The 25,908-nt window shown below is 42.2% G+C and overlaps 1 protein-coding gene across 1 annotated transcript in view; it reads right to left on the minus strand.

Annotated features, from left to right (window-relative positions):
- Nucleotides 1-25,908, minus strand: part of pde11a (phosphodiesterase 11a) — a 362,109-nt gene that overhangs the window by 285,207 nt on the left and 50,994 nt on the right. The window contains exon 2 of the mRNA XM_078229219.1: nt 7,249-7,407. Coding sequence (XP_078085345.1) covers nt 7,249-7,407 — 159 coding nt within the window. The remainder of the gene's footprint in view (nt 1-7,248; nt 7,408-25,908) is intronic.

Below are 25,908 nucleotides of genomic sequence, written 5' to 3' on the forward strand. Positions count from 1 at the left end.
ATGATTTTAAATGTATAAAAATGATTAATGATTTAATCACATCGGTAATTAATAGCTTCTTATTGAAGACTACATTACTGGCTAATTAACTTGATTAATGTCAGCTTAGAGTTTTTCTTTGAGTTTCGAATATTTTTATTTAAGTTTTAAAATTTCCATCCTTGTTTTCAAATCCCTGCATGACCTCACCTCCCTCTAACTCGGTAACCTCTTCCAGCCCCTCAATCTTCAAAAAATATCTTCATGCCTTCAACCCTAGCCTCTTGAGCATCCCTGATTTTAATTGCTTCATTTTTGGAGGCTGTCCCTTCAGCTGTCTAACCATTAAGCTTTGTAGTTCCTTCCCTGAACCTCTCCACCCTCACTTTTCTCCTTTAAAATGCTCCTTAAAACTTACCCTTCTGGTCAAGCTTTTTTGACATCAGCCCTAACATTGCCTTATGTGGATCAAGATATGTTTTATAATGTTCCTGGGTATACCTTGAGATAGCTTATGTTAAAGGTGCTATACAAAGACAAGTTGTTCTTGTTGGAGATGTTTGCATTGTCTAAGAGCTTCTAATATTTCATACATCCCTGACATATAAAGCCACATGACAATCTTTTCAGAGAGGACTTATTGTCACAAGTACATGGGCCAGGATTTTACTGGCAACTGCCAAGTCTCAACATCAGGATAGAAAGCAAATGGGTGGTGTGGGCGGGGGCTGGACTTACAAATCCAATATTCTCAGCACAGGCCAATTAATGGCTGGTGGTGGAAGGTGGAGGGAGGACCTTGCCAGTTAGGCAACGAGGGCAGGGGAAAGATCTGGCTGAGGTAATGCTGGCACCATCTTTAAAAGACAGCCAACCATATATGTATATGTAGCAGTCCAGTACAGAACAGCAAGGGCATCCTGATTTCTATAGTTTTCTCAATTTTCTTGGCTACCACTAATCGTTGCAGCACTAAATGTCTTTTCTTTCAATTTGATACCATCTTTAAGTTCATTAATTAGCCACGGATGGTGTACCTTTCTCATAGGGTCTTTCATACTCAATGGAATATATCTTTGTTGAGAGTTATGAAATATCTTGTTAAATGTCTGTCCCTGTTTCTCTTCTGCCTTAACTTTTAAACTATTTTCCCATTCAACTTTAGCCAATTCTGTCTTCAAAATTTTCATTTAAGTTTAATATTCCAGCATCAGAACCACATTTTTCAGCCTCAAACTGACTGTGAAATTCCATAATGATATGATCACTCTTACCAAGAGCATCCATGATGATGAGGTCATTCATTAGCCTTTCTCATTACACATTGCCAGGTATAGAGGTGCAGTCAATGGCATCCTGCACCTGGGGAATCCAGTGATAGTCCTGAATCCTACCAATCTTTCAGCTTGACTGTCCAGAATGACACAAAAGCACTTGCAATGCTAACCCTCATTTGAAGATGTCATCTTGTTGCAATGAAGAGCCACAGGCTGAGTGATCCACACATAACTCCAGAAGATCCCAGCAATGACTGTTAGGCATATGGTGACCTTCAACCTAACAGTCAACGGATGCCCATTGTTTCACATTGGTGTAGCTCATCCTCTATCATGGCGCACAGCTCACTTACCATATTCCTGGGGAGGTGTAGTCTTTGGCAATACTGCTGTTCCGACATTTGAAGGAAGCTGAGCCTCTGACAGTAGAACCTTCCTGGTGAGTACTACCATCTCCCTGTGAGAGGCTGGTTGCATGCTGTTCTCTGCATTCCTTATCCACCTTCCTTTTCAGCCTCATCATCTAGATGTTCCTTTGGGTGTGCTGCCCTGCTGTCCATGGCTAGAGCTCTCTCCTTCTCTGATGTTGCTTCTCACTGGAGGTCTCAAAACCTGCACGAGTGAGACCCATAACAAACTGCTACACTCAGTTCTATAGGCCTCCCACCCTTTCCTGCGTCTTACTGTGTACATGCATTTGCCAAGTCAAAGAGGACACTCAACTAATCTTGGTGTGTAGGCCAAGTTTGTCTTTGCTCCAGATTGCTGATACCAAGCTTACCAAACCATGTCACCTCTCACAATGGCTGCCAACTGCAGCCAACATTGACCTTCTGCTGATCTTCTGCCTCATTATACTTAGTGAGGCTCTGAAACTTCATTGTTCCTGTGCAACTCTCATAAATTGGAAAATAAAATCTGGTAAAATCACAGTTAATTGTCTGTTTTACAGGCTTAATTACCTTCTCATTGTGTTCCACTGCAATGTCCTCTCACCAGCACAGCTGCCACTGGAGATATCCAGTCACATTGTGCTTCCCCAACAGCTTTTGCTGCTATTTTATGACCCCGAACACCTCTCAACCCATTCCCAAAGCCTTGAGAATATCCCAGCCACAGTTTTGGCTATTATTTTTGTAGCTGTAGTCTGGCGCAGTGGTTGGGTAATAACACACCAATGTACATATATAGAACATAGAACATAGATGTGGCCTTTTGCCACTTCTCTCCAATTCTCAAATGAAAAAAGTAAATTATTAAATAATTTCACTGACAGAATAAGAAAATAGTAACATGCATCCAGATCTTGTAAAAAATTCCTGTTAAATTCATGTTATTTTGCACCTCACACAATACCAGAAGAAAATAACCTTGCAATACATCACAACATTATGCGCTCAAAATAACCATTTGTTACAATTTAATCTCGATATGGGTCACAGTGAGACTTTACAGGCAGCACCAAAAAGCCACAGAATCTCAGATACAGGAGGAACACACAGCAGTACAAGTGCAAACACTAAACTGTGGCTTCTGCCACAATCTGATACCTTGATCAGCGCCCGCAGTCTGATACTTTGGTCGCATTCCTGCTCATTCCCAGGGACAAATAATTGAATGCTGACAATAGCTTCAGAAATCTTTCTCTAACTTCTGCCTTTTACAAACCATTTTTAAAAATATTACTACATCTGAAAGATTTTATCTCATAATAAATTAAGTTTATAGCTAATTTTTAAATATTGCAGGGTGATGCTTGAATGGAAGTTCTATGACTCAAACGTCTTGAACTGGGTGGGTTAGTATATTCTATAGGCCACTGACTAGTGGAAAAGGAACAGAGGAACACATTTGCAGGAAAATTGCAGAGAGGTGAAAAGTGTGGTAATAATGGAAGATTTAACTACCCAGAGAGATAAGAGTTTCTTAAGTGTATCCAGGAGAATTTTCTAGGTCAGTATGTTTCCAACCCAACACAAGGAAGAAGGTATTGATGTACCTGCTTCTGTGAAATGAGGTGGGTTAAGTCGAGGGACATTTTGGGGACAGTGATGAGAGTTTCATATGGCTTGGGTTAACCACAGAAAAAAAGGAGCAATCCAGAGTAAAAGTAACTAACTGGGGAAGGGCCAATTTGATTGGGATGAGACCGGATTTGCCCTTTAAAGAGGAGATGGTTCGTGAAGAAAGCTGCTTTTAAGATAAATCACTGCCTACATGTGGGTATCCTGGAAGTTTGTGAAGCCAGTTAAAGACATTTGAATCCTTTGAAATAACATAACCCACTGCATTTTCAACCTAGTATGCAGCTCTGTCCCTCTCCCACACCACTCGCAGAAAACAGGAACACTGACTCAGTTAGATGGGATAGCCTGCCTATATCACACCTAAGCCACAATAAAGATGAATGCAGCTCTCTCCCCCCGACCTTTTTGCTTGTTGTGGCTCAACGTTTTTGTGATTCTGACAGGCTCCTGGCTAAGTCCCTTTGGGAAGGCAAATGGTGGAAAATTAATTTCAAGTTTCTGCATTTTTCTAAGCTCAAGAGTATTTGACGCCCATCCCAAGTAATTTTAGATACTAGCACATGGTGACCAGGTATAATAGAACTCTAGTAACCCATGATGGTTATTAAGCCTGAAGCCACCAAACCAATTCCAAATAACTTTATTCCAACCTAAAAGATGTGCATCATCAATTATCCGCCACAAGGAGGCAGCAACTAATGGATAATGTCAATTCATTCAGCGGAGTCCATTCAAGTTCCTCCTTGACAATCTCCTAGCACCTCACAAACCCCAGCAATCAGTAACCCCAAAGATAGTCGCGGTGCACTCAGGAATACACAGAAAGGTCAAGACCTCCACATTCCAATTGCCCCTTACCCATCAACCTCACAGATCCAAAAGTATGTAAAATCAGTGTATCAATGTGCACAATTATGTTAATATTATATCTAATTTCCCTGTAATAAATGCTGTTTTTTAAGTACAACCACAACAATATGCAATCCACTATGAGACATTTTAGTACAAATTTTAGGCAGCACATTGATCCGTTGATCCTCAGACCTGTCCCGAAACAGTAGTGAGACTCATTCTTCCTGTGTCATCAGAAAATGAAAATATAAGCACTTGATACATTATTTATCAGCATTATAGCTCATCTGTTCACGCAAAAATAATCACCATTGATGAAATTGCAAATTAAATAGGTCCTGATTACTACCATTATCAACATTTCATGATATGTTCCATAATTATTTGATTCAAGTCTCATAAATTTCAAATATATCTATGAAACCTTTGTCTGTAGTATGAACTCAAACAGAACAAGCTTACTTTGAAGGGTATCATGAAGAAATCCTTTATTTTGGGCCAATTAATGTCTTTAAAGAAAAAATAATTATAGTCGTTAAAAATATTAATATATTAATGCAGATGTATAACATAGTACATTTAATAAATGGGCAGCACAAAGAAATCTGTCTTGCTTTTCTGATAGTCTCAAATTTGCTAGGGACTAATCAAAAATCTTCTTCTCCCTATTAGGGAACTTACCTGCTGCAATTTGTGCTCCTAGCTAAAACAGTACAAGTTAACAGTTTCCATATTTATCAACACACTTTGAGCAACAGTAATTAAAGGGCAAGTTGGCTAAACATTCAAAAATGCACTTTGTTTTATGTCATCTGTTACAAATATGAAATTTATAAGATTGTTATGTTTTTGGATTGTCTGTTTAATTTGGGGTAAATGAGGAAAGGATGGGGGGGGGGGGGTGACCTGTTTTAAACTCTGCCTGGCAACAAGCTTGGTTGTTAAAAGTTGAAGTCGTTCTACTAGGACGAAGATAGAAGATATTCACATCAGTAAAAAATGAGCAGAGCAGCTATGCTGACAGTAGATAGACAGTTAGCCTCTCAGTCACAGGGAGGTGTTAGCAACGTTAGCTTTTGTGAATGGTTATACATTACACTGTCTATTTGATTCCAAGATAAAATGAAGTAGGCGGTTTAGTGGATAGATAATGAACATCTCTACCTGGATACAAGGCCCATGTGATTCATGTTGTCATGGAGAAAGCTTTGAGACCAGAACAGGCCAAAGAAAGCCATGGGGTTACAAATTTGTTTGAGGTTCTCACCAGCAAGGATCACATATTGTGTGGTCCCCAGCAACGGAGACCAGATGTGATGGCTTTTGGGTGGACAGGAGCAAGGCCAGGTCATGCCCATTGGACAGTGCCAGCCTGGGACCATGGCAGTGCCCACTGGTCAACCTGATACTGCCAGCCTGGCACCCTGGCAGTGCCAAGGGGCAGGGCCTAATTGGAGGGAGCAGGGCCATGATGGGCTGGGGCCATGATGGGGGCAGTGTCACAATGGGGAGGTAGGAGAAGTACTCTGCATTGGGGATCAGGCACGGCGGTGATCAGCTGGGGGTAGATAGCAGCGTGGCAACCAGCCAGTGATCAGCCTGGGAGAACAGCGATCGGGGGGGGGGGGCAATGTCTGGGGGGGGAGGGGGTAGTGTCAGATCTCTCAGTGTATTATATACACTTGTACACAGTGCACTGAGAGATCAAGGTGCTGCGTAATAGTGCTCCTCATAGTCAGCAGCCGACTTCCCGATGAAAACACTTCCCCTACTGATGTGAATCATACTTTGACTTTCATTTGGCACTAAGTACCGTACGATTGCGAGTAGGAGCTCACCCAAACAATGGGTGCAATTCTCTCCTGTTTTTCACATTGGTTCGGCACTTAGAATTTTTTTGCTAAGATTGTTCCCCCCCCTCCCCACCCTCCCCCCCCCCCACCCCCGCCCCAGGTGTTTTGAAAGACAATATATAAATGCAAGTCTGTATTTCTTATCTTCTATTTTATACTATAAACTCAGAGGGGTCACACTATAACAAATAGGGGAATCTAACACAATAGGGTTATTTATTTTTAATCCCTATGAGTTATGGTGAAAACGTTAAACATAGTTACTGCTTATTTGCTTTCCACAGACTGTCTTGCATGCAAAACGTTACTTCAAAGATATCATTCATATCAAGTACATTTTGATCATAAAGTAATAAAATGGGAAAAATGAAGTGTAAAATAGATTGGGAATTCGCTATTATCCATTTTGCTCTAATACCAAAGACAAATTTCATCCCGAATGTTTTTCTTTACTGCTAGTCTCAGTTGACTTACAATTGTTCTCTTGTATGTATGTTTTGACAATTGCAAAGTCTTTACAGAAACATCTGTTTCCTTAATGATAGATTGAACAAGCATTGGTTAAATTCTTATAGGTCATTACAGTGCTGTAATTTATTTTTAATAAGTATGGTATTGTCACAATGTCCTACTAATTAAAGCAATGATACAAATCAGAAATCATTCTATTCAAATAAATTCACAATTTCATAAACTCAACAAATTTGGTGTTGCTTCTAGTAGCAGTTTTAAAATGGGTACATTTTTAATTTTTTAAATTGCTGATACAACCCTGTAAAATTGACCTTGGGCTTCTCCATTAAGTCTTGCAAGAGCAAATCGTTATAACATTTTGTGTAAATCACATAATATTGCTGTAATATTCACCCATACTAAAAATAAAATAGCATACTCATTCACTTTTCAATTCTGCATGTCATTTTTTTTCATCTCTAGTATCTCAGGAAATTACAATGCTTACAGTTAATTTAACTTTGATCAAAGTATCAAATTGCGCACAGCAATAAAACATTATGTGTTCCAAGCAACCTTAAATTTTTATCATTGTCAAATTATTTTAGTCGCATTGGAATCCATTTTATGTAATGACTTTCCTCTAACCACATTGGATTTGGTATTTAATGGCCTTTGATAAAGAGCTCTATCGAAATCATCAAAAAATATAAAGGATAACTAAGGATAGCTTTGTGCTATGTTTCATTTTGTTATAAATAAAACCATTAAAAGATAATCATTGATGAACAACAAATAAATTCCAACCTTTTCATCGTCCTCAGTGAAGGGAATTCCTCCTGAATTTTTGTTTATAGCTTGGGCTACACCAATAATCTCACCATCACTGTTTCGAATTGGCATGCACAACAGGGATTTTGTCTTGTATCCTGTCAATTTATCAATTTCGTCTCTGAAGCGACGGTCCTATGCAAGAAAACAATGCATTGGTTACCCAGTTACTGTTTTAGTGGTGTACAGATTTACATAAGCATAAAGGTTGCCATTACTGGATTAGTGCTGCATGACTGATTTCACAACATTTCATTTTCACAGTAGGGTGCCTTCCAGTTCACAGTTTGACTGATGGCTCCAAGTGGTTGATAAGACTCTTTGAAGTGGAACTATGAATTGCAATGTTTGTCTTATAAAGGATTAAGCACTTGAATGAAATGGTTATTTTTATAAAGATGTAGCTAAAGGAATGTAAATGTACTGAATGGGTTTTTATGAAAGAAAGAGTTTTTATTAAACAATGAATTCAACAATAGGCACATGTTACTTTTACTTTATTTAGTCTTAATCTGGCTCTTGAGATCTATCCATGGTCATATAGTTGTACAGCACAAAAAAGGCCCTTCAACCCATCAAATCTGCACTGACAATAATGACCACTAAAGTCACACTAATTCCATTTTTCAGCACTTGTCCCATATCCATGAATGTTACGATATTCTAAGTGCTCATCCAAATTCTTTTTTAAAGTTTATCAGGTTTCCGGCCTCCACTACCTTCCCAGGCAGTGCATTCCAGATTCTCACCATCCTCTGAGTGAACTTTGTTTTCTCAAATCCCCTCTGAATATGGTGGATACTGAATGAGTTGTCATGGCAGGTATAAGGGCAAATGGTAGATGGGGTTGGCATGAATTGGCACTAAGTTGGCACAGACCTTTAAACGCCAAAAAGGGCCATGGAGCAGGGCAGGACCATGAGATGATATGGGGATTTAAGGGTCTATGAAGGCTGGGCAGATGGGCATAGATTGGCATGGAGGATATGAGGGATAATGGGTAAGGGTGGGCATGAGATGAATTGGAGAGTGCCATGGTGACATGGGTAGGGGCCAGTGGCTGGCATGGAAAGGGCATGGGCAGTGCATAGGGTTTGAGGTGTGAGGGGCGAGGGCTGTTTTATCGTTCCTTTTATCTTTGAAAATTTTCAACACAGTGCTGGAGCACAGATGCAGGCCTTCGTCCCAGGTCAGGTTTGCAGATCTGGGAAATGTCCCAGAGGGAGCAAAAATGCAAGCCTAAATGATGTGTCAGTCTTAAAAGAATTAAGGCACATTTCTGCCTTTATTCATTGAACATCATAAATTCTAGAATGATTTGGTTTATTGGTCAAATAAACTAACTAATCTAAAATATTCTTATAGCCCAAGTACCCGTTTAAGTATCAGAAATTTAATTTAATCTCAAACGCTGCAAATAAATCATTTAAATTCTTGTACATTCTTTAGAAGGCGAGAGTGCTCCTGATGAACCAGTCAAGAAATGCATTACTGAACCATGCACACCGGATAGGTTTTGAGCACTGGATTGTGTTGAGGTAGCTCAATTATCTGGGTTACAACAGAGGCAATACAAATCCCTTCAGTACTCCTGAAGTTCCTGATCCCGATTGTTGCAGAACCATAGACACAAAGTAAAGGTAAAGTTTATTTATTAGTAAAGGTAAAGTTTATTTATTAGTCACAAGTAAGGCTTACATTAACACTGCAATGAAGTTACTGTGAAATTCCCCTAGCAGGAGGCCATTCAGCCCATCTTATCTGTATTGTCACTTTGCGAAATTGATCCAAAACTAAACCTATACCCCAAATCTCACCATACTCCCCATGACTTCCTCTCCTTCAAATGCTCATCAACTTCTGCCTCATATGATACAATGGGAGTCTCAACTACTCCCTGTAGCACGTCATTCCATGTCCTAACATAAAACATTTCTCCTAAGCTCATTTTTCAATCTCAGTAATCAGTTTAAATTATTGAGCTCTTGTTTCTGATTGCTCAATCAAAAGAAATAGTCTTTGCCTACTTGCTCTATTAAAATCATAACTGTAACATCCTTTAAGTGCTTGCACGTTGGCCATTCCTGCTTCTGTGAAATTATTGCTAATGTTTCAACTCTTTTCTCATAACATAATTTCTTATAGGAACATAGGAGCAGTAGTAGTCCATTCAACCCATCAAGCTTATTCCACCATTCAAACAGACCTGATTCCTGTTGTGCAGTGGGATTCATGAATAAGCACAATCCTCCACTTTTCAGCTCATTAATTATGCATCAGTGAGGAGCTCAGCAAATCCCGGGGTAGGGGTGGCCAGGGATTTGCCATGTTGCCATTACTTCATTCCATCATGGGGTCAATGGTCCTGGCGCCATATTTGAACAGCACCCAGACAGACATTCGCTTACTGTAGGCCAGGTACTGCGAATAAGATGTCCAATATTGCACCGTAATGCAAACAACCTTCAGCTCTTCATTTCGGCAAATCATCCCTGCGGGTTCTCCTCAAGACTGTCCAGGAAAAGCGGGAGGTCCTCTTTCCAAGGAATGGGAGCAGAGGGCCTCCCACCTGACTGTGCCGGCCTGGGAGGAGCTCACCTGGAAGATCAGCACCCATGGGGCCAAAAGGACTCCCTGCAGTGCACGAAACAGATGAATGATCTGCTGCACTCCACTAGGGTAAATGCAATATCCACTCACTGCAAACTCACACACTCACAAGGGTATCAGACAGTCTAAGGGTTAGAATCCACAAGGTTGTTACATTACAACTGGCAGGTGGGACATCAGCACTGAATGTGTGCCACACTTTAAACTCTCCAACTCATATTAGTTCCTGGACAAATGGCTTCTTAATCACTTACTGGGGAGGGATCAGCAGCAACAAAGGCGTGCATTTTTTTTGAACTGTTCATTCACCCATTGGGATCACAGTCAATCCTTGTGGCTTTAAGCAGGACAAGATTACCCCTAACAAGAGAGAATGTGCCAAGACCAGAGGTGGCACCCCTGAGATCCATGCCCTCTCAAACTTCGAAGAACAGGCCGCAGAGCTCGCTAGAGAAGAGAAGATTGTTTCTGCACAGATGGTGAGATCCACCTCTCCCAAGAAGGCAGTGAGGATGCATCCAGAGTATATCGACAAGATCTGGGACCACAATGACTGTCAATGATCTTTAATGCATAAGCCTGCTTAGTCAATCACTAATTCTCTTTTCTCTACTCCAGGTACCATCAAGAAAAGAGGGAGGATGTCATCCTCCAGATGCAAGAGTCCTAGCCCCTAGGCCCACCTCTGAGAGGAAGCTGCCATATCCTTAGAGAAAGCACCTGTGGTGTAGTAGCCCTTTAAGGGCATTGCCTTGAAAGGGTCATGTAACCCACTGGTCCAATCGAAAGCCAAGTTGAGGACTCACTCAGGCTTGCCTGGGCTTGTTCCAGTTAGTCGGAGTTTTGGGCCTGTGGAGTTAAGACCATTTTCCTGGCTCTGAAATGTGTATAGTTATTCTGTTAATAAACCTTTGTTAGTTCACTGACTTGAGTTTGAGCCTTAGCTCGCTACACGACAGCACCATCATTGTGTTCACCTGCACCCTCCACCAAAACAGATACAGGCACCTCAGTGAGTCCTAGTTCTAGAGCAGGCTCACATTCACAAACTGGTGATCATCTCAAACACGGGTCCACAGCAGGTGGGGGGCAGTGACAGCCGAGGTGCCTGACACTCGGAGGACTGCTGGAAACCAGGCCCCTGCTGAAGCTGTCTAGTGACCAGCCTCTGGACCCGGCCCTAACAGACATATTGGAGATACAGAGACAGGCAGGGGAACATCGGGCAGAGTTGTCAAAGGTTGTCACCATACTGTAGAGTGGAATAGTCTGTCCACAGTATATCTACTGCTGTGGCCCCAGCAAGCAAATGTATCCAAGTTCCATTGGAGGGGTGATGGCTGGTTTGGAGAGGCCATCAGAAAGAGCAATAGCAGCCAGATACCCCTGGGGCATCCACCAAGGACACTCCAAGGAGCCCGGCCACTCCAACTTCCCTCTATCAGTAACTCTATTAGACAAGAAGGGTGCACCTGCACCAGAGCAGGATACCATTCGCAGATTGGGCCCCTCAAGGCCTCGGGCCATCAGAGAATGCTCGCCTGCATTCACTTCAGCTGCAGATATTGGGGCTGCACCCAGACAAAGTGATAGGGTTGGAAAAATTAAGAAGAATTAAATGCACATGGGTATTCACTCTTTGTATATAGTTTTCACTTTTGTAACTATATGTTGCATCTAATCTTCTCCAAGTCTCATGAATTCCACTTTTATTCAATTGGATTCCATGTTTTACAGTAATTTAAGGCGCTAGAATGTAGCACCACTAGAATTAAATCCCATCAGGAGCTTCAGTTGCATAAATTCAACCACATTTTCACCACAGTCAGAAGTCCATAATTCCACATCCACAACATCAGCTAATGCACATCTTTGTGACACTGCTGCCTTACCAACACACCAATGCTGCTCTCTGGCCACATCCCTCCCGGGCCGGATAATGCCTCCCCCTGGCCCCCACAGACATTGCCTCACCCTCCCAACATTACTGACCCCCTTATCCCCCCCCCCCACACCCCACCACGCAGATCAATCGCGGAGCCCTCCCCCCACCGATCTCAAGCAGAGAGCCGTCGGACACTCGGCACTCACCTCCTCACTAGCCGTCACTGATGGAGTGCCTGAACCAGACTTATATGGAGCATCTGTTTCACGCCGATTCCGGATGGGCAAATGTGGTGGTAAAGGGGCAGTGCCAGTAAGGTTGGGCGTGTAGCCCATAAAGCCAATTTAAATGTGGATCGTGCTCCGCACTTCACACCCGACTTTACCATGTTTTCACGCCCAAAAAGGGCACAACGTGATGTTAAAATCAGGCCCATAGTGTCTGCATTTAATACTGAATGTCATTCTTTGGTCATTTCTCACTCTTTGCCTGCTGAACTAGGCAAATAGGGAGCACTGGACAATTTAGACTTGACTGCAAAAAGAGTTAGAGTGTGTGATGTAAGAGGTGTGTGTTCATTTGGTGAAACCATATCCTCAGCTCATATGATGTTTATTTGAAGCTGTGGGGCTTTCAATACTTGGGTAAAGGCACAACATTTAAATGTGGAAATCATTGCATGACGGGGCTCTCATTGACTTAGGATATATAGATAGGACTGGCCTTTGTGATCTGTACTGTCTTGAGGACTGTTATGTTGTCAAAGTACTGCATATACAATGCTCCTAAGGTTTTTACAGAATCTATGAAGGAAATAATTATTAATTGGTTGTTGTGTTGAGAATAACTGTTCAAGGTTTCATCAAAATGCAAAGGTCATCAGGGGGAGAGTCTTGTCAGACTTCTGATGATTGCAGGGTCCCGAGTGGTTACATCTCAGCAACCCATAGTCCTGGTGAGGCACTCAGTGAGCACAATGCAAGCAAACCTCAAAACTTTACTGCATGATCTCGATGTTATGGTTACTGCTCCATGATGTGGAAATCATCTGTAGAAGGGTCATATGGATTTGAAACGTCAACTCTGTTTCTCTTTCCAGAGATGCTGCCAGACCACTGAATTTATCCAGAGTTTTCTGTTTTCTTTTCAGATTTCCATCATCTGCAGTATTCTTCTTTTATATTGATATTTCCATAATTGTTATAACAGCATTGAACTTTCAGGATATTTTCTTGTTGAGATTGAAGGTGATCGGGCACTCCATGCAACAAAGTCTAAAGAAACTAGCCATTGTGAGAATATGTCTGGCCTTTACTCCTCCTGGAATCTTGTAGCTATCAGATTGTCATTGTCACGTCTGTTGCTTTGCAACCATGCAATTGCCTCTTCATGTGGCTCATCTACATCCTGCCCCTCATCAGATCCTTCCCCTTCATCCAAGCAGTTGTCTTGCTCCTCCATTTCTCCCTGAAGCAACACATCCCCACTTTGCAGTGCAAGGTTGTGCAGGATGCAGCAAAGAGCAATGATCCGGGACATTCTCTGTGGTGAGTATTGGAAAGCCCATCTGAACGGTCCAAACATCAGAAACACATCTTCAGGAAGTCAATCTTCAGCTCTATCAAGGATCTTGTGGTGGAATATGCAGCATCATACCTCTCTTCAGCTGTACTATATAGACTGCAAATGGATGTCATCAGCTATGTTCTCTGGGGGACCCATTGTCCCAAGGGTGTCAACCCTATAAGCGCCAAGGTCTCGCGAGTGGTTGCTGCGAGTGGGTCAAGATATAAGAGTCGCGAGAACCCCCTGGCTACCTCGCACAAACATACAGGATCTGCTTTCTGTGATCATAAATTAGCTGAACATTCAGAGAGTGAAATCTTTTTGATTGATGAATCTCATAGGCTGCTGCCGAGAGCTCTCAAGGCCACATGTGTACAGTTGATGTCACTCTGTATTTACAGAGAACCTGATATTACTGTGAATTCAACAGCTCTGGCAGCCTAGCTTGCATTATCCATGTGGAACTGGACAAAATGGTGAGTTTTATTGCAAAAGGCAACTGTCACCTACCTTATATATGTATGTGCCACCAATAAGATGCTGCAAAAGTCTTCAGTGAATCCCTGGAAGCACTTGCTGACAAAAATGTTCAGTGCAGTAAAAACCTTCAGAGCCACTGCATTGAACATTTAGGTGGGGTCATAATGAAGAATGATGAAAATTTCAGATAGTGAGATCAAACCTCATCACCTCCTGACTGGGTCTTTTGTATCTATGCTTCCACTGAGTCCACTACTTGTTCTCCCCCTTCTACCACCATGTGCAGTTGTAATTATAAAAAGTCTGAAATTGAAAGCTAATCTCAGTAACAATGCCATGAAACTATAATTCATTATCAGAAAATTCCAGCGCAGGTGCCCAATCTTCCAGATCTGCCACTACCCCAACCAACAACCAACGTCCCCCCCCTCCCCATTGCTGCCCGGCCAATTGCCCCCCCCCCCCACCCCCCAACCCACCCCCCGCCCGCCCCCCGATTGCAGCCCTGGACGATCAGCCACCCAATCACGGCCCTGGCCGATCACCCTTCCCCCATAATGTAGGCATTCAATAAAGTGTTACGTCAAAGTTTATTGCTCGTGGTGTAAGGGTAATAGATTAGCCTGGATTGAAGATTGGCTGGCTAGCAGAAAACAGAGAGTATGCATAAATTAGTCTTTGTCTTATTGGCAGGATCTGATGAATGGAGTCCTCCAGGAGTCTGTGCTGGGGCCTCAACTTTTAACAATTTACATCAATTACTTAAATGAGGGGAGTGAAGGCATGGTAGCTAAATTTGCAAATGATACAAAGCTAGGTAGGAAATTATGTTGTGAAGATTACATAAGAAGGTTGCAGATGGATATAGATAGGTTAAGTGAGTGGGGAAAAATCTGGCAAATGGAGCATAAAGTGGGAAAATGTGAAATTGTTCACTTTGGCAGGAAAAATTAAAAAAAGCAGACCATTACTTAAATGGAGAATTAGTGTAGAATTTTGAGGTGCAGCAGGAACTAAGTATTCTGGTGTATGAAACACAAATAGTTAGTATGGAGATACAGCAAGTAATTAGGAAGGCCGATGGAGTGCTATCCTTTATTATGAGAAGAGCTGAACATAAAAGTAAAAATGTTATGTTGTAGTACTATAGGGCATCGGTAAGATCACATCTCAAATTCTGGGCGGAATTTTACCGGCATGCCGGCCCAAGGTTCATACAATCCTGCCCGAGGCCAAAGGAGAATGCCATTCTCCGAGCCTCACCCGCCCCCGGAATCGGACATGAAAAGGATGTTTCACCTTGCATCGGAGTCCAGGACTAGGGAGCACCATTTTAAAACTGAAAATCGTCCTTTTAGGACAGAAATGAGGACAATTGTTTTCTTAGAGGGTTATTCGACTTTGGAACTCTCTGCCATAGAAGGTGGTGGAAGCAAGGTCATTTAATATTTTTAAGGTGGAGGTAGATAGATTTTTGTTAGGCGAGGGAATCAAAGGTTATCAGGGTACAAAGAACAAAGAACAGTACAGCACAGGAAACAGGCCCTTCGGCCCTCCAAGCCTGTGCCGCTCCGGTCCAACTAGACCAATCGTTTGTATCCCTCCATTCCCAGGCTGCTCATGTCAGTATCCAGGTAAGTCTTAAACTATGTCAGCGTGCCTGCCTCCACCACCCTACTTGGCAGCGCATTCCAGGCCCCCCCCAACCTCTGTGTAAAAAACATCCCTCTAATATCTGAGTTATACTTCGCTCCTCTCACCTCGAGCCTGTGACCCCTCGTGAACGTCACTTCTGATCTGGGAAAAAGCTTCCCACCGTTCACCCTATCTATCCCCTTCATAATCTTGTACACCTCTATTAGATCTCCCCTCATTCTCCGTCTTTCCAGGAGAACAACCCCAGTTTACCCAATCTCTCCTCATAGCTAAGACCCTCCATACCAGGCAACATCCTGGTAAACCTTCTCTGCACTCTCTCTAACGCCTCCACGTCCTTCTGGTAGTGCGGCGACCAGAACTGGACGCAGTACTCCAAATGTGGCCTAACCAGCGTTCTATACAGCTGCATCATCAGACTCCAGCTTTTATCCTCTATACCCCGTCCTATAAAGGCAAGCATACCATATGCCTTCTTCACCACCTTCTCCACCTGTGTTGCCACCTTCAAGGATTTGTGGACTTGCACACCTAGATCCCTCTGTGTTTCTATACTCCTGATGACTCTGCCATTTATTGTATAACTCCTCCCTACATTATTTCTTCCAAAATGCATCACTTCGCATTTATCTGGATTAAACTCCATCTGCCACCTCTCCGCCCAATTTTCCAGCCTATCTATATCCTGCTGTATTGCCCGACAATGCTCTTCGCTATCCGCAAGTCCAGCCATTTTCGTGTCATCCGCAAACTTGCTGATTACACCAGTTACACCTTCTTCCAAATCATTTATATATATCACAAATAGCAGAGGTCCCAGTACAGAGCCCTGCGGAACACCACTGGTCACAGACCTCCAGCCGGAAAAAGACCCTTCGACCACTACCCTCTGTCTCCTATGGCCAAGCCAGTTCTCCACCCATCTAGCCACTTCTCCTTGTATCCCATGAGCCTTAACCTTCTTAACCAACCTGCCATGTGGGACTTTGTCAAATGCCTTACTGAAATCCATATAGACGACATCCACAGCCCTTCCTTCATCAACCGTAGATGGGAATGTGAAATTCGAAACACAAACAGGACAGCCATGATCTTATTGAATGGTAGAGCAAATTTGAGGGGCCGCATTGCCTACTTCTGCTTCTATTTCGTATGTTCATGTTTACCTCTCTGACTAGGATAATTCCAACAAGTAAAGTGATGCACACATGAAATAAAGTGAAAACAATGCAATACGAATTATATACAAATGACATTTAAAAACCCTTGGTACCTTTGTTCTCTCAATAAGTCCAATGTTGATGATAATGGAGTTGGACAGGAAAGTTGTGATCATGATACAGAGTCTCTACGTTTGACCAAGAGGCTGTTTTATATCCCTCCACAGCCCCCTCCTTTTATAGCTGGAGCATTGCCAGCTGACAGTGAGTTTCTGAAAAGCACCCAATGCTGTGGAATTGCATGTTTCCCTGTGTGCTATCAACACTTCAAACTTTAATCCTAATCCCTTGGGAAAGGGGAAGAAGCAAGGGAGCAGAAGTGGGGCACACTTCCAGTTCCGCTGGTGCTCCACTGACTAAATTCCACCCAGGATTTCACTCTAAATGCTTCCATAAGCACTTTCAATATTCATTGTTGAGATGAGTGGATGGAAGTCTGTTGTTTTAAGGATTCTGAATTTGTTCCTCAAACTTGATCAAAATCATCACAAGAAGTGCATGCATCCACCAGATTATTAATAACATCTCACTATCTTAGCTTATAACTAAACTGGTTATATACTGACTATAGAATAGACGGCTCATTAGATTTAAAAAGTCAAGATTTATCAGTTCGTAGCCATCTGTTCCTGAGAAATTCAATTATAGGCAGCTCCGATTAAATATTTTTCATCTTCATCCCCTCATGGGAGGGAATGAGATACTGTTTGTTCTGTTCTCACCTGCTTTGCTTTGGTGGGGGCGGGGGAATGCAGGGTGAAAGTCTGTTTTAAGAATTCAGAACTTGTTCCTCAAGCATACCAATCCTTAACATCACTTAGGGATTGTTGGCTTGTCAACAGAGTTGTTTTTTTTCATACAGTAATCATACCTGCTGGCCACAAGCTAGATGAACAGGTTTCTTATTGGTTTCTACTGGGAACTCTGCATTTCATCAGCAGTAGGAATTTTTAATAGGATTTTCTACTATTTCTGCATTATGTTCTTAAGAGTAAAGTCTTACACATGATAAATTTCCAGATTTTAGTTTTAATTTTTTAACTAGGATAATGTATGAAATGTTCAATGTGATACATGTGTTAAAGTAATACAAATAGTATGCAGTAAAGATAGTCATTCCTTATTACATTCAAACTTTGAGTTAAAAGATGCAAAGCATGCTGTACCCTTGTAGAAATTCCAATAGCTGCCTGTTCACGAATAAAGATTTTTTCAAAACATAGTAGTTAATGATCCTTAGTGAACCAAAGTGAGATATCCCTCAGACACTGTTGCACACAGAATATTTCTCAACGTTGAAGAAGAAACTTTAAAAAAGTTGTGGAACACATTATCATCTGAAAAGGCCGGATTTTGACATTACTGAGGAATGTGCACACATTCGAGTGAATAGAAAGAAAGTTAAGTTCTTCCCTGAATATCGATTCAATTGCTATCAGGTGTCTAACTTGGCCAGCTAACCAAGCTTTAAAACACAATTGCAACTGTTGACCAGAAGAAACCATCTCAGTGGAAGCAATTGGAATTTCCACTAGGGTAGGAATTTAATTCAGGAATAATTTGTTGAATACAACCTCTGGAGACTCTCTGGAGACATTCTTCGAAGTGTTAGCTGAAAGAAACTTAAAAGAAAAGTAGCAATAATCAATAATTTGAAATAATGAACAATAAATTGAATCTGCTTATTAACAAATATATCATAAAGCATTATCACGCAATGTGGGCTATTGGCAACTTTTTCTATTGAACCTGTCTCCACTCAGTCAGTTTGGCAAAGAGAGGTTTAGGATAAATCTTGCAAAGACCTGAACTGCTGCCGGAGGGTTTGATCATACACACAGGTAGTAGGAGTATGCAAAAATCATGGGTGTGGTTCCTGTCTTGTTAAAGGCAGTGATAAGATTACACTGGAGGAAATCATAATGGAATGATTCAGTAACTGTACCACAAGAGACTGGAGGTGTTCAAGTGTTAAATGGGCACAATAGGGTTCATGCACATGGTTTTACAAGGTCTTATGGCACAAGGTTTAATTTGTTTCAGCCAGGTTTCTAGGGTGTCCACAGTTGCAACTGGTTTCAGTTCAGATTTACGGAAAAGTAATCCATAACATTGAAACCTATATTAATAAAAGTGCTTTATTCCAATCTTTACATGTAGTGTTGATAATATTATGATAGAAATACACAGGTCAAAAGCCAAGATCAGCTCAGGTAGCAGTGCTGGATTTATATTAACAGTTCAGGAGATGGTAGGTTGGGTTAATTTACTGAAAACTTCATTTCTACATTTCTCCCTTTCCCCACTTAAACAACAACCCATTCTTTTCTCTGCCAAATGGCTTGTGTTAAAGCTTATTTAGTAGTTACAAGTAAGGATTACATTAACACTGCAATGAACGCACTGTGAAATTCCCCTAGTTGCCACAGTCCGGCACCTGTTTGGGTCAATGCACGTAACCAGCACGTCTTTCAGACTGTGGGAGGAAACCAGAGCACCTGGAGGAAACCCACGCAGACATGGGAAGAACGTGCAGACTCCGCACAGACAGTGACCCAAGCCGGGAATCAAACCCAGGTCCCTGGCGCTGTGAAGCAGCAGTGCTAACCACTGTGCCACCGTGCTGCCCTTGTGTACCTCCTTCATTGTGTACGTCACAATCTGAACAATTAGGCAGACAAAACTCGAGTAGGGACCCATCACATCTTTGGTGCCTTTTGCGTTGGGATGGATTTTCTGGGGTAACCTCAAGACATAGGCAGAGAACACCTGCAAATCACACAGGGATAACATTACCATGCCTCCAAAAATAAACATTAGAGGTTGCTGGTTAACATTTTGTTTAGTGGATCTAATAAAAGGCTGCAAGAAACGTTGTAATCAAACATTTACTGTGCAGATGTTGGCAGTTTCACCACTGGTTTTGCAGAATCAAGATTGCAGCACATAACTTGCCTCCACCCACATGGGCCAATACCCACTCCCATGCAGTATTCTCAACCACATATCCCCAGCACGTACAAAAACACTGAACCTGGAAACCTAAGTTGGCTCAGCCAAGTTTAAGATGAGTTGGATTCAAACATACACAGCTGGCATGGGGGCAGCGGGCACAATGAAATCACCCTACCAAGTCAAATAACAATGTAACATAAAACTTAATTATTCATTTTAGAACTAGTCATTGGTTGTTTGAAAAATAAATGTCATTATTTCTTTCTTATAATCTTAACATGAGTTAAAGAGCCACGTTTTACATACTTACCCTCAAGTTAAGAATTGATTTTACTACAGAATGTAAATTCCGCTACTTACAAACCAGTTACACCATCAAACATCTTCAAATTAGCTGTTGTAGTTTGTAGTGCTTAAGACTAATAATCTCCCTCGGGCACTTATTATTCAAGTACATTTATTAGTCTAATATTTCAATTTCTTACTTCATTAATATTGCATGCAAAAATACGTAGGTAATGTGAAATTAGAAACATTCTTAATTTTGGCCTCACATTCACTGGGAACTGAATTAAAACTGCATCTGAGACAATATGCTTCAAGACGAAAAGGTGAAGGAATTCCTGCAGATGCTCCAAAGTACCATAGTTTACAGGTTCTGGGAAATAATGGGTGGGATATTCCTCCTCTTCAATGTTAATGGGATCGTAGGGTCCCTTTGGTGTCAACGGGGTTTCCTGCTGAACACATCCCTTGCCGCCGGGAAACCCATGGCAGAGGTGCGCTGTCAGCAGGACCGTAAGATCCCACCAGCATGAATGCCAGCAAGATTTTGGCGAATCAGTTAGAGTAAGAAATCTTGATACTAACGCAGAACGCAAGGAGGGATATGTAGGCGGAATTGGAACAGCAAGTTCAGAGGATGTTGTACTAATAAAATGCAGGAAACCTAGGAACGTTAGGAAAGGCAGCATTTGGAGATTAGAAGTGTGAGAGTCTGCTGATTAGACAATGTAGTAATCTTACCGAGGCCAGTCTTCTGTTACCATTATCCTTTATTCACAGTGTGCTCAATGTGCCGCACAGCAGTTAGAGTATGGGTAGGCCCAGAAGTGTTTTGAATGCTGACCTGAGTGGAATCATAGAATCCCTCTAGTAGAGAAGTAGGCCATTCGGCCCATTGAGTCTGCATTGACTATCTCTCCACCCCCTGCCCCATCACCGTAACCCCATGCATTTACTCCACTAATCCTCCGAAACTATACATCTTGGGACATTCAGGGCAATTTAACATTGCCAATCCATCGAGCTTGCACAACTTTGGAGTGTAGGAGGAAACTGGAGCTCCCAGAGAAAATCCACCTGGACACGGGGAGAACATGCAAACTCCACACAGTCACCCAAGGTGGGAACCGAACCCAGGTCCCTGGCACTATAAGGAGCAGTGCTAATTACTGTGCCACCTAAAATCCCGCTGCTCCTTCCCCATTGGTGAGCCTCCTCTCGCCCAATGAGGGAGCTTGTATTCTATGAGGCCCACAGGGAGATCTATTGACAACCCCCGTGGGCACCATAACACCCCTTCCCCCCCCTTCAAGTCCATTTCTTCCCCAATACCCTCGCCACAGAAGGCCTTTTTCTCTGCTTAGCAATCGGCCTGGAGCAGATTGGAGGCAGAACTGGATCAGGATTGTGAAAGGGATTGGAGACCTTTGATTCTGAAGGGAGCATCGTAAAGCCACTGATGCTGGTTCTTCCTAAAGTCTTACTTCAGTTGGGGCATCAGTCTCTTTTGCTTCCATCTCAGAATCCGTGTCCTCATCACCCGGAGGGGCAGGCGTAGGGTTCACTTCTAGTTGTGGCTCAACTCTGGCAGTGGTCATCCCCATGGCTGGTAATGAAGCCTGCACTGGCACAGGCTCCCTACTCCTGAGATGGTCCAGGAGTTTCCTCATAACTTTGCCCTGCACTTTGACCTTATAAGACAGGCCCTGGAAGTGCAAAGGGACTTGGGAGTCTTAGTTCAGGGTTCTCTTAAGGTTAACTTCTGACTTGGTAGTTAGGAAGGCAAATGCAATGTTAGCATTCATTTCGAGAGGACTAGGGTACAAAAGCAGGGATGTACTGCTGAGGCTTTATAAAGCTCTGGTGAGGCCACATTTGGAATATGCGCAATTCACGGCCTCATATCTAAAGAAGGATGTGCTGGCCTTGTAGAGGATCCAGAGGAGATTCATGAGAATGATCCCGGGAATGAAAAACTTGATATATGAGGAGTGTTTGAGGACACTGAGTCTGTCCTCAATGGAGTTTAGGAGGATGAGGGGGGATCTCATTGAAACTTACAGAATACTGAAAGGTCTGGATAGAGTGGACATGGGGAAGATGTTTCCATTAGTAGGAGAGACTAGGATCTGAGGGCACAGCCTCATAGTAAAGTGACTTTAGAAACAAGATGAGGAGGAATTTCTTCAACCAGAGGGTGCTGAATTGCTGTGGAGGCCAGATCACTGAGTGTATTTAAGACAAAGATAAATAGGTTCTTGATTGGTAAGGAGATCTAAGGTTACAGGGAAAAAGCAGGAGAATGGAGTTGAGAAACTTATCAGTCATAATTGAATGGTGGAGCAGACTTAATAGGCCGAATGGCCTAATTCTCTCCTGTATCTTATGGTCTTGTGGTCTTCCGTTATGATCCTGGGGACCCAACTGAGACCATCCCTGAAGTTTCTCACGTGGATTGGGTTGCCAGTTTTCAATGTTCTTTCTGTCCTTACAGAATCATAGTTCTTCTTCTGGTTCTCTTGTTGGAACTCCACCCTCTCCGCTAGGTTTGGAAACAGTAAGTTTAATCTTGTCTGAAGATTAAATTTGTCTCATAACAATTCCGACGGGGCAATTCCTGTGTTTGCGTGAGGAGTATTCCTATAGTCAAATAAAAATCGTGCCCGTTTGGTCTTGATGGATGCTGCAAGTTGCTCCTTCATGCCAAGCTTAAAAGTCTGCACCACCTGTTCAGACAACCCATTCATTGATGGATGATAGGGTGCTGATGTGTTTGATTCCACAGTAGAGCATGAAGGTCTGAAACTTGGTGCTTGTAAAGGCAGTGCCATTGTCAGAGACCAGGACTTCAGTTATCCCATGCGTGCAGAAATTTTGTTGTAGTTTCTCAATGGTAGCATGGAAAGTGGTGGAGCTCATGTGATGTACCTCCAACCAGTTGGAATGCCCATCGACCATAATTAAGAACATGGAACCAAAAAAAGGCCGTTCGAAATCCACGTGCATCTGAATCTAGGGCCAACCAGAGCACTCCCATGGATGTAGGGAGGCTGAAGGGGGAGGGGGAGAGGTCTTGATTCTCTTAGCACAACTCACGCTGTCTGACCAAGTCAGTAATGTATGCATCAAGACCATACGTAGCCCCTGGCTACCATTTTTATCTTTGAAATCCTAGGGTGGCCATGGTATAATTCCATAAATATCGGACATCACTCTGAGCAAGGGACAACTATGATCCCATCCTCTTGCCAATGTAGTAATCTTACCAAGGACAGTCTTCCATCAGCATCACTCTTTATTTACAATGTGCTCAAAGTGCTGCACAACGGCTAGAGTGCAGATCAGCCCCAAGTCTTTCGACTGCTGGCATGAGTGGAGCCAGATGGTTTTAAACCCCCCCACTACTCCGCCTCTATTGGGCAAGCCTCCACTCACTTAATAGGGGAGCTCATATTCAACAAGGGTCACGGGGGAGATCTATTGACAACCCACCATGGCCATCATAACAGATAACTAGTTTTTTCTTTACTTGCCACCCATAAATGTGAGAGATGTGCAAGAGGGGTACATGAGTAGTCTTTTGCTCTTAAATGGAAGTGCATTTTCTGGAGAAATAATAACTGTTGAAAGCAAAAGGACCTCCAAGCTTCTTTGAGTGTGCTGCAGTAATCCTAAGAGATGTGGCAGCTCTGTTTGAGGTCAGGGGAAATAAGGTGCAGAACACCAATGGAAAAATTACACAGATGGACAACTAAAGGTGAAGATTGTTGCGTAGACTTACAAGAGACATAAAGAAATAGATCCTTTAAAAAATTGAAAGAAACAACATTTTCATTGCCTTGGAGCATGGAGAAAAAGCATGGAGAAGATTGTGTTGGAGAAAAGCATAATAGAATGATTCAGTAACCGTACTGCAAGAGAACAAGAGATGTGCAATTTTTGGAACCAACAACATTGTGTGAATATAATGATAGATAATGTTTCCACTTCAACAAGATTTTTATTAAGATTTCATACTTTTAAAAAATGCAGCATGTTTTAATGTCTAATTATTACTCTTACAGTCTCTATGCAATAAAAAAAACTGTGAAAACCACCCCTTGTGATGTTTTGTTCTTTCTCCTCACCCCAGTAAACTCACATGCCAGGCTCCATGTGGTCTAAAAGGGCCACATCATATGAATAAAATCAGGTGGCATCCACACAGCAAAAGTCAGACAGGTGCTAAAAGTGCACTGGATGACGAATGCCCGACCAGCGACTAATTCTGAGAATCTACTCCATTTTATTTTTTAGACTAAGTAAGCATGCTGGTGAACATTGCAACTGCTGTGTCTGCTGTCCTGCATTGCCATAAAAGACAGAGGGATGAACAGGTACAGTAGCTCTCAGTTTCTAGATTAATGGTAGCTCCAGTCTCTCAGAAAGGATTATTCTGACCACCACTATTTAGTCTGTAGAGCAATTAATGCACTGTTTGGTCATGTTCACCAGTCTCTGAACATGTGTCCTCCTAAAGCAAGCAAAACATCCACATATGTGCACAGTTCCCAAGTATTCATAGAATAATTGATTGTGTCTAAATTCTATTTGAGCACAAAAATTCAAGTGCCTGAATCATGACAGCCACTTCAGAAACGTATCTGCAACAGTGAAGGTGTGCTGCATGCTGAGTAACATTGGCATTGACAGAGCCACCAACATGCAGTTCAACATGATGAGCAAACACCAGCGCAACAACATCTGTCCCTTCAGGAAGAAAAACTACGGACTGGAAAAGAACATTGGCTGCAACTAATTGAGAACTTCCTCACCTTAGCTGTTGCAGGATACATTTATCTTATGGCAGTATAATGAATCCCTTCCTATCTAATTTACCACCGTTCGCCTACATTTCATCAGTAGATCATCAACATGAGCATATGCAGCTATCCTTTGGCAATTACAAACTAGACATAAGCAGTCTGATGTGTGGTACAGTAATATGCATTGCTATAAGATCACTGTGCATCTCCTAAATATCTCTGTAGCAAACTGTGGTGTCCAAAAAGTTGTATTTATGTGAAAAGATTTACATGTAACAAATGAATTGGTGAGATTGATTTATTAAGCATGCAAACTTGAGCAGATGTGTGTGTTTATGCACCTATGGAAACTTATGATTCTTAACTTACCTCTACTTGTTCTGTCCCTCAGGATGTACCAAGGGTTGGTGATTATGAGATGTCTAAGAAAGCAGAAGGCCCTCTGCTTCTAGCCACAACCAATCCCAAGTTTCCTAAGATGCTGTTGCCTTACATTCCAAGAGGTCAGAGGTATACTTCACTGACAATCTCACTCCCATTTATAGAGGACTCCACCAACTTGCTCACAAACTTACCTCTTCTTATAATGTAGGATGCATTTCCTTGTGAAGGCAGTTCACATGCTTTTGAACACAGAAAAGTGCAGCTTTTGGAGCGATTGCATTCCTTCCAGGGAGTGTTTTGCAAGTTTTCCTCATGCAATAATCGTGCCTCACTCGAGACTTTCATAGCTGAATGTAAAGTTGTTATGGAGTATGCCACAATACCTGACACATGCTGCACTTCACATCTCAAGGTAGAGAAACCTTTTTTAAGCATATTGTTTGTACATTATTCTGGTTGCTCAAGATCTGGACACAGACTCAAATCAGAGCATCAAGAATTAGTTGCATTAGTGGAGACAAGTGAAGTGAATGCACCATACATATGGTCCAACACCTTCTACTTGAGGGATCAGTTGAGAGATCTTTCTTCTCAAACTTCATTAAGAAAAGGATTTGGAGTGGTTGAGGCCTTCACTCAATGCCTCCAATCCTCTAAGGACTCCCCTGCTGACAATCATTTTGTTACCTTCACCAAATTAATCCTGCTGTTCCCTTCCTATTGGAAAAATTAGGTAATTTTATGCTGTTAAAATGTAGAAAACTGGAATGGTTCTCTTCTTCCTCTTCTT

The sequence above is a fragment of the Mustelus asterias genome, chromosome 14 (assembly GCF_964213995.1).
Source record: "Mustelus asterias chromosome 14, sMusAst1.hap1.1, whole genome shotgun sequence".
Taxonomy (NCBI): Eukaryota; Metazoa; Chordata; class Chondrichthyes; order Carcharhiniformes; family Triakidae; genus Mustelus; species Mustelus asterias.